A 10,324-nucleotide genomic window follows, 5' to 3' on the forward strand; every position below is an offset into this window, starting at 1 on the left:
CTTTTAATTAAAACTAATCAAATACGCAAGCTTTCTGCCTCAGTAACAGTGGTATGTTTCATAATACTTGATGCTAAAGGAAGCTTGTTCGTTTCAAGAAAAAATATTATTGTTACTAAATAGCTAGTTAAGCTGCGCTATCATATTAGCTGCATTCCTTCCTCTGGCCGCCGCTGTCAGAACGGAGGGAGGACAGCCTGCTTTCTCCAAGCTCTTGCCTTCTGCTTCTTGCAGCAGCTGAGGTATTCACATTTATTTAATAGGGCAGCAGTGCGCACATTGTTCCTTGTCTGAGAGGGCCAAACACTGTAGAGCTACAGCGGTAGGTACAGCTGCAGCTTCTCACAACTGGTGCGCTTTGATGAAATAAAGACATATAAAAAGTCCCATTTCATCAGGTCTTCTTTTTATTGGCTGACGCCTGATTCAGTAATTGGGATTGGTCTTTTACACAGAAAAAAATTGATTCAAACAATAACTATATGCAGAAATGAGAGGAAACATATTAATAAAGGTTACAATGTCTCAGTCATCCATCACGAAATTCAGCTCAAGTTTCATTTTCCTCAAAGCATCCAAAGTAGAGCCAAATGTCTGTTTGCACGTACCTCTCACTGCGTCTTTGATGTGCAGAGTCTGTATCCGAGTTTTGTTTTCCTCCTGTGTGAGCTTGGGTGTGGTTGTCCTGTTCCGAGGTGATATCCTCCCCACACCTCACTCCACATGCAGCAGCTCCCCCCTCCCATCCCACACCCCCTGTCCTCCAGAGCGATGGAGCCGCTGCGATTAAACTGTGCAAAGTGACCGATTATTCATGTGGGACTGTTTGTCCTTCAAGGTTATCGCTTTAGATGAAGGAAAAGAATAAAACCTGCACAAAATCCCCAGCTTTGATACGGCCTTCTTCCAGTTTTTACTTCCACTTGTTTTTATTGTTTTGATTTGTTGATCCCTGTGCAGTTGTTCACATTTTATGATGCCCTTGCTGCTAACCCAGCTATCGAAAGATTTATTCTTTTGTGTTTGTGAGAGCCGTGGCTCCTGCTGTCAAGAGTCCGAGGAATGAGTCACCCTCTTTGTTATTGTACGCCCTGCGGCATCACCCCGAAATGAAGGACCAGCTGAATCATTTTAGCCAGAGGCGGCCCTTTTTTACCAGTGCAGCAATGTCTGGTGAATATTATTACTAAACATTACTTAAGGTGAAATTAGAAGTTAAATCCAAGATTGAGTTAAACTGTAATACAGTTTAAATTTAATAGGAATCTATTGAATTACTGATTTATTTTAATAAAATACTTAAAAACCCTAGTTGTTAACTTGCTCTGTATCAAGAAGCAGGCTGATGGGTATCAAGTTCAAAGTTTTTCTCTGGCCGTATTGGGAAAAGAGTAGTTGAACTTCAGTCTATTGTTACCCACTGCTGCTCAGCTGGCTGAAAAAAGTTCCTGAACTTGCCTCTTGCTTGCAAAAAAGATGAATATGGATGTTTGGACGTACGTTCAGTCATGAGAAATATGGATGAAGATGATGGAGAAACTAAAAACTTTTTAAATTTTTTAAAATTGCAGTTGGCAAACCACAGGTGCCATTATGTCTGTGAGCAGCTGACTGTAACGTAGCACTGATTAAATGCTAGTTTCACCTTGTTTAACTAGCCTGTTGTGCTACAAACATCACAGTGGTGATCTAGTGGTATCAGCACTGCTGGACTTATAGCAACATGCTAATTATCAATTGCTAATTATCCCTTTTTTTTTTTTTTTTCTTATACACATGAAACCGAACAATTGTAGTGAGACATTTATTTTTTTTTGGTTTTGTTTGTTTCGTGTTTTGTAATAGCTGGTTTAATCTGGAATGGATGATGAAGATTAAAGACAGCTTAAAATCACAAATTGTGAGCAATTTGTTTTGTTAATTGCAACCAAACCCGTTTCAAGAGCCATAGATCAGTAATTTCTTTACATTTTGGTCTTATAAAAAAAAAAGTGATTTTTATGCACTGGATGGAAAATGTAGTTAATGCAAGTTAAGAGAACCATCTTCATGTAAAATTAAATCATGTAAAGAGGAGAGGAGTTTCATCGCCTATATACCTACTGGTTCCTCAATTTTCTAGCATGAATAAGTTTACACTGGGAACCCTAAATCATTAAATTCGATGTGTTCACTTACATCCGCCTCAGCGCAGTTGTGGTACGCTCACAGAGCGATCTATAAAATAATTCCACAAGAAAGAGGTTTGGTTGCAGCACTTTGCATCAGGCCAAAAAAGAAAAGCCATGCACCGGACTGACTTTAGCCTGTGCAAATTAGGTGGTCTCTTATCCCATAACAGCATAGTAGTGAAAACGTCAGTAAGCATTGGTTCTTAGCTCTCTGATTTAGCAGAGATGGACTTTGAGTCTTGAAGATTATTGCAGTGAACAAGACTGTCACTACCAGATCCGTCCCAGAAGCATGATCCGTCCTGCTCATGTGCAAACAGATATACATCCGGGTTTCCATAAATAGTGTAATTATGGTACTAAAATTACCTATTTCTATCCTTAACTCTCTAAAGAATGCTAATACTCATCTTTAAAAAAAAAATGTCATTACTTTTGTGAGGTAGTTGTGATGCTTTTTACATTTTCTGCGTTAAACTGCTTCTCTGACTACATCAGACATGCTGTTTATCTGCATTTTAATTGTTTCTTTGTTCAGGTTACGCACTATATACCGTAATTTTAACACGGAAAAAAAACCATAAAACTCAAAAGACTAGATTTATGTTTAAATCCAAAGCCGAAAACGTTAGCTCCCAAAAGTAGCGTCGGATCGCATTTCCGGTGCAGAGACAAGTGATAAAACAGAAAGGATTCTAAGACATTTATTTTCTGAGGATATTCATTATTAACATTTAACACATCATAGTTTAGTATGTTTACTATTTTGGGGGAGGGAAAAAACGTCATTCAGGTCTTTTTAACAAATAAAAATCGAGGGCCATCCGGATGTATATCTTGATGTGCAAATGAGGTTATGGCGCAGAGCAGATCGTGCTTCCGGGACAGATCGGGTAGGGACAAAGACCTCTAAGGTGGTGCTCACCTTCAAAAGACAAATGGCCTTCATCAGCATTCATCCAAACGGACCTTTTACTCTTAATGCTGAAGCATTTTTGTTTTGAGTCACAATAGTTTCATTCTTAAGATCGGTATGGTTTCCTTTTGTTCCAGTGGGGCTCCTTTCACTTTTCTCACAATCATTCATTGTTTCTTTTCATTGCTCCCCTAACAGACTGTGTAGCAGTATGTTTAGATCTAGATGTTTGAGCAGAACCTGTAAATGTACCCCACAGAGCAGCAGCTTTTCCTGGCAGAGAATGCCAGCAGCTCTGAACTTTAAGGCTCAGTGTAAAAACCTGATAGCCCAGCCCATTTTCCTCCATCAAACTTTTCTCCCAGACTCCTGAAATGAGTCCAATGTTTGCTCTCCTTGCTGATCCTCATATATGGATTACATGAGGGAAAACTGCTTACGTTGGACTGCAAAGAAGCATGCAGTCTTTATGTATGTGTGAACATATAAAGGTCTTAAACGTGTTGGCTAGCAGAAACCATGTGCATGTTCTTTTTAGTAAAATGTCGCACCTATGGATGAGTTAAGACTGACAGATTTAAGTTTAAAAAAAAAAAAAAAAAGATAATTTCCAGTTCTGATTTGGATGAACTTGAGATGGTTTTGAGCTCAATCTTTAGTTTGACCTGCATGTCACTGCAGATCTTCTCTGGCCAAAAAGCTTTGGTGCATTTCTCATCTTCAGCACTTAGAAAGTCCAGACTGTTGTGATTTGGTTAGTATTTGTAGAGAGTGCAGGGTTGCTTCTTTAGGTTATGTTTTTGTGAAAAACAAGCCAAACAGTTAGCGTGGTGCTAATGTTATATCGTGACATGGTGAAAGAAATAGAAAATGGTTTATGTGACGTTTTGCTTCACAAATTTAAAAGAACCATACCAAATTTAATGCTATAGAAAATGGGAGAGTGAAGATTCATTGTAACGTCCTATGTGCTTTAAACTGAAATTGCATAATAATCAAAATTGTTCTTCATATGATCTTTTTTACCACCCATACATAAATTTGTTTCATTCAACAGAGTCCTTTAAAAACGGCACAAAAATATTTTAAATTGTCTGTCTTTAATAAATAGATTATTAAATAGTGAATTAATCTAACTTTGATATCATCCACCATTTTCTCAAAAGTCTGAGTTTTCTTTTTTATGCGTAGATTGTTTCCATGGCATTAAGAGCAAAATCTTTTTTAACAACATTCCTATTTAACAAAACAGGAACTTGTTATATTATTGAATAGAAAGATCAATAAAATATGTGAAACACTTCTGATTTTGAATATGCAGAGATGTAAAACTATCATTAAAAGACAGGGTATGTCGCTCTAACATGATGTCAGACTAGTAGTGCCTTTAAACAGGAGGTTCTGGTTGTTACCATAGACGTGTTCAAACGTGGCTCCATGAAGCTCATTAGCTTACAAAAGCATTACTACCATCCTATTTCACCTTTTTTTATTTTTTTATTTATATATTTTTATTGTCATTACTCTGTCACAAGTACAGTGAACGAAGTTAACTCTCTGCATTTAACCCCATCCCCTTGGGGAGCAGTGGGCTGCCATTGTCTGGCGCCCGGGGAGCAGTGTGGCCTTTATGGTCTTGCTCAGGGACCAAGAGTGGCAGTCCATGAAATGTGTGGGACTTGAACTCAGGACCTGCAAGCCCATGCTCTAACCCGAAGGTCTTCAACAGGGGTCCACCTAGGGGGTCCACAGAGGTACTGGATTGGGATCGCAAAGTTTTGGTTGATTAGACTTTTTTTCATATTCCCCCCTGCAATTTTCCCCCCTAATTGAAATGTCTTTAAATCCACGTTAACATGAATTCAACACACTTTAGTAAACAGATAAATGGAGGCAGAAGATGTCCTTCAGTCATCAATGCACACATTCAGTGACACACAGGAGCTCTTTCAAGCTGGGCACCATTTCATTCACAACACCTGTCCCATCAACCAGGAATCACAATCAGAAATACTTTAATGATCCCAGGAATATTCATTACACGACTCCATCTGTAATAGCAAGACTATAGAACCAGTTTGATATAACACAATTGCATACAATATATATAATTAGGGGGTCCCTGCTCCATATCACCATCAGTTTGGGGGTCCTTGACCTGGAAAACATTGAAGACCCCTGATCTAACCACTAGGTCACCACCCACATGCTAGCATCTTTCTATTAGGGCTGGGTAAAATAAAATCGATTTAATCAATTTTGAATCAATTGCTTTACATTTTTGCAAAATTGATGTCTAGGGAATGAGATCGATTCATTTTATAGTGACGTTTGTGACGTTCACATTCAAATGAGCAGGAAAGATGCACTTAAGATTACTTCAAGCTGCAAATCAGCAAATATAGCCAATAGGTTGACTGAAGACATTAACAAATGGGGGCTGACCAGCAAACACCCTGTGGTTGTTACAGACAACGCTGCAAATATGGTTTGTGCATTGAAGTTAATGCAGCTCATGAATGTCTGCTGTGTCACGTCTGCTTGCCCGAGTGAGGCTTCACTTTTTTACTTTTCACAAACAAGTTTTCACTTACGAGACATTTTTGCTGCTCTGGCCTTCCAGCTTCCTTCTGCTCTGCTTTGTCCTGAATTGTGCCTGATCCGAACCTGGCAATGCATCTCCACAGCATCATGCTGCTGCTTCCATGGTTTGCCCTAGAGGTGTTGTGAACAGGGTGATATATTTGTGTTTTCCTCCACATAAAATGATTCACGACTCTGCCTTAAACTTTATTTATTAGTCAGTTTACCCTTTTCTATACATTTGTCGAATTGGTGGTTTCTTTTAAAAAGACCACATGATGTTTAAGGCTCTATCCCACAACCCAGCATAGATAAGTTAGCATAGATCAGGGGTAAAAAGTAAAAAATCAGCAGAGTCTGAATAAAGAAAATCATAAACCAGTAAAGGTAAGGAGACATTTTTAATTATAATCTGTTACTTTAAACAGAATTTAACATTGAAATAAAATGTGTTTTTTAATGCATCCATGTTATACATTGAGTGTTTAAATAAAAAAAAAACATCTATAAAAAAAAGATAATTTTTCCATTTTAAAATGGAAAGTGTTTTTTAAAGTAGAGTTCAGTTTGGTATTTAGCCAATTTCCTGATTCACATATTTTATAAAACGCCTGAACTGAGTTTTTTATTTGATTTTTCCCTTTTTTATTGCTTAATGAGAGCAGTGGGCTTTAGGCTTTAAACCTGGGTTTGAATGGTGACAAAGCCATTCTAAAGCATAATCAAGGTGCTCATTTTGAGTCTGGGTCCATATTTATTTTTGATTAAGTTCATGATGGAGAACCCTGTTTCACAGCAGTAGAATGAGCCAAACATACTCAACATTTTCAGGATCATCTTTGAGCACGCCATTTCACTTTTCTCTCACCAGTTCACTGCTGTTCTCCCAGCAGTCCAAACTTTCTCTGCTCTCTTTTTCTCATCATCTTCTACTTCTTTCCCATCGCTCGGCTTGCCACAGGTTTGCCTGCTGTGTCTATAAGTAGCAGCAGCAGCAACCCAGACTGAAAGCAGCTCATTGGATAGTTTGTATCACGTGCAGCCTGGGCCTCAATGCTTTGTAGGGCTTTACCATGTTAACAGGAGAAGCGGCGCAAGTGAAGTTAGACACTGTCGTCGGACAACACGCGGTAATTTATAAATGTTTGAAACCAGGTTGGGTCCGAACTAGCCAGTAGGTGGGTCCGGATCTGGACCTCGGTCCGCTAATCTGTGACCTCGGTCCACTAATCCGTGACCACTGGCAAAGACTGTAGATAGATGAGAAGATCATGTTCTTGTTGCAGTTGAGCTTCTTGATTTCCTGGTAGGGGATCAAATGGTTCTGTGTGAAACTTCCAAAGCCTTGACTATTGTTTTATAAGCCAATTGTCCTTTAAATATCTCTAAAACTGTCTCCTTGACCCTTTATAGTTTAAAGGTATGAATACTTCAGCTGTGCGAGTGTGAAATTCAGGCCACTTTTTTAATGTCCTGTTTTGTCTCTTCAAGGTCCGAACAAGGTTTGAACTGAAGTCCCCAGTTAAGACCATTGAAGACTTCATCAAACGCTTCACCCCCAGCCGCCTGACCTCGGGCTCCAACAGCAGCAGCTCATCAAGTCTGAACCGCTCCTCCAACAAGGGATGCTCCAGCTTGCTTCCGTCTCCTTCAGCTGAGAGCACGCTAACCAAACTAAACGAGGAGCAGCTCTCCGGCACCTTGGAGCACACCTTCACCATCGATCCACCCTCCTACGACGGAAAAACCTCTGGGAACCCTGAGGAAGGAGAGCTGCGCTACGAGGCGGAGTCGCCTGATGAGGCTGCGTTGGTCTACGCAGCCAGGGCTTACAAGTGCTCCCTGGTTGGGCGCCTCCCTGACCAGGTTACGGTGGAGCTGCCTCACTTGGGGAAGCTGAATTTCGAGCTGCTGCACACACTGGGCTTCGACTCCACCAGGAAACGTATGTCGGTGGTGGTGAGACACCCGCTCACTGATCAGATCACGGTTTATACCAAAGGAGCAGACTCCGTCATCATGGACCTCATCAAACCCTCTGAAACGGGTAGGGAAATCATCACTTCCTGCTGCTTTTATTGTCATTTTTATACTACTTAATCTGATTTGGATGATAATCTTCTTCTCACTGTGTTCTTCAACCTCAGCCAGGCTCTTGGTGCTTTAGGAATAAGGTTTTGCCTTAAAGCTGTGGTTGTATGTTAAGAGTTGTTTTCTGCATGAAGGTGAAAACTTAGTTTGCTGCCTCTGAATACCTATCTCCAAGGATTCAGCCTCTTCCGTCAACTCTGATTGGTTAGCTTTATCCATTTCTCCTGTATAATAGGACCTCCCTCAGCATGATACTGCTGCCGCCATGTTGTACTGTTGGTGTTCAGTGATGATGTAGCACATATGTAAATCTCGCTACTCTATAGAGTCCAGACATGTGGATTGCTTGGCTATTACTTGTTCTGTCCACAAAGTTAAAATAAGACCCTGGACTTTTTTTCCAAGTACGAAGATGTTTCTCTTCCCATTTAGGAAGCTTTTTCAGAACCAAAAATTTGCGCCCAGTTTAAAGCTTTATATCGTAGCCCAAAAAATGTTTTGGCTTAGAAAACATGCAAATTGAACCAGAAGAATGGGTCAGCCCCTTAGGAAAGGGGAGTCGTTTTGGGTTCTTTGTCAGCCTACAATGCCAGATACTGGTTTATGCCTCTGAAAGGGGGGCACTAAGGGGAATTGATAGTCTGGCTGCAGACGAGCTGTTTTTTTTTTTTCTCCTGCATGGTGAGGAGCATTGAGATGATAGCGGTAAGAAATCGACTATCACTGCGTTTTAGGGTTTTGAGATCTGAAACCTGAGTCCACCCCCTCTGTTTAAGGTTGGGTTTTCTTTCTTAGCATAGATGGCTTCTTCACACCCTGTCCAGGTTATGTCCACTGATTCCACACGAGTTTCTCTTGGTTTGTTACTTAAGGCTCAAAATCCCTAGAAGTTTAGAAAGTTTGACATGAGCAAAAAATGAAAAATTGACTCAAAATGGCCGAATTCCAGTGAGTTTTAGATCATACCTCCAACAGACTTCTTTTTCCCCCCCGTGATTTGGGGAGAAATACATGTGTATCAAGTGAAATAGATGGAAACATTATAAGAAAGAGAGTCTAAATCCTCTTTTCTTTTCTAAGCTGAACTCTTGTAACTACAAAAAGACAGAACGCGTCAGTATTATATTTATTAGTTTCTGACTCTCAGTCAAACTACTGCAGATTAGATCCACCTCAGCCGTTTCGCAACACCACATAAGTGAGATTCTTTCTTTTCATACCTAATATAATATTTCCTCACTTCCGTTCTCTGACCCGCCTTGGGCCTTAAAAGTTCAGAACCACCTCTTACCTAAACTCAACTCCTTTCCATTTAAACAAACAAGACCACAGGTTATGTAAGAACTTGCTGTTTTTGCTGCTAAACTCAAAGACTAAAGACTGAACTCTGCTGCCTTCCTCAGATAAACTTCCTTTTCTGCGTCATCTTTCCTCGTTGCATAATCAAAGCACTCCTTTATATTCTAATGGTAAAGGAACAACAGGTTGTTGGTATTCCAAGCACAAAAGGAACCAGTAAGGATTTTTGGGGGAATTTTTCTACTAGATCTGTGCCCATAGTAACCAGACATTTCGCTACACATGCTTGGAGAGACTAGTGTCAGCCCTCGTTAAATATTTAACTTTCGCATCTGAAGTCGAGCTCTCCAGTTAGACTATAACAGATAGATTATATAAATAGATGTGTTGGTAACACGCTGGTATTCAGCAGTTAAGGAGAGACTCAGAGAATATTCTTTAACTTTGGGCTTACAGGCTGGAAGGGTTACTTTTACTTGGAGTTGTCCCAAAGTCAGATTTGGGACAGCACTGAAGAAAAATGTTTAGGAAAGCAAGATGTGTAGCTTTAGCTTTGAGGAGTAACATTTTTTGATGGCAAAATATTAACTTCATGTGGCCATTCTCCCATTGTGGAATGTTTTTATTACAAATATCCCGGATTACTTTTAATTAATAGACCGTTATCGTAAAGCAGAATATAAACAATCGAAGATTGGACTTAAAATATGGCTTCAGGACCACCATAAGTATGGAGTTGCCGCTTTTTCATATTTATCTAATAATCAGTCCACATTATGTTTCCTATTTGTAATTTGTTGCTCTCTGTGTCCATAAAAAGTCAGCGGATTAATTTTGGACAATCTAAACTCTAAATTCTAACTGTGTGTAAAATGTCTATATTAGCAAAAGTTACATATGCGCTGTTTGGAGATATACACAACTGGGTGCACAGGCGGGTCTCAAGGGGTTAAAAAGTGAGGATTAGTGCCGTCAATTCCATTGGATTCAGTTTATTTACACATATAGTGCCAATTCACAACACGTGTCATCTGAAGGCACTTTACAGTTCACCAGACCATACAGTCAAATTGTTTCTTAAGCATGCTTGTATTGACAGCGGAGAGAAAAAGCTCCTTTAACAGGAAGAAACCTTCATCAGAACCAGGCTCGGTGTGAGCAGCCATCTGCTGAGGCCGACTGGGCTTCAAGGAGACAGAAAAAGAGATACAAAAAGGTAACTGTAAAAGGCGGCCCCGTCCAGGAAACACAGGCAGATGAGCTC

The 10,324-nt window shown here is 39.9% G+C and overlaps 1 protein-coding gene across 1 annotated transcript in view; it reads left to right on the forward strand.

Annotated features, from left to right (window-relative positions):
- atp10a (ATPase, class V, type 10A) overlaps positions 1 to 10,324 on the forward strand; it is a 70,362-nt gene that overhangs the window by 31,667 nt on the left and 28,371 nt on the right. Inside the window, exon 10 of the mRNA XM_015394456.1 lies at positions 7,162 to 7,717. Coding sequence (XP_015249942.1) covers positions 7,162 to 7,717 — 556 coding nt within the window. The remainder of the gene's footprint in view (positions 1 to 7,161; positions 7,718 to 10,324) is intronic.

The sequence above is a fragment of the Cyprinodon variegatus genome, unplaced genomic scaffold (assembly GCF_000732505.1).
Source record: "Cyprinodon variegatus isolate N-32 unplaced genomic scaffold, C_variegatus-1.0 Scaffold686, whole genome shotgun sequence".
NCBI lineage: Eukaryota > Metazoa > Chordata > Actinopteri > Cyprinodontiformes > Cyprinodontidae > Cyprinodon > Cyprinodon variegatus.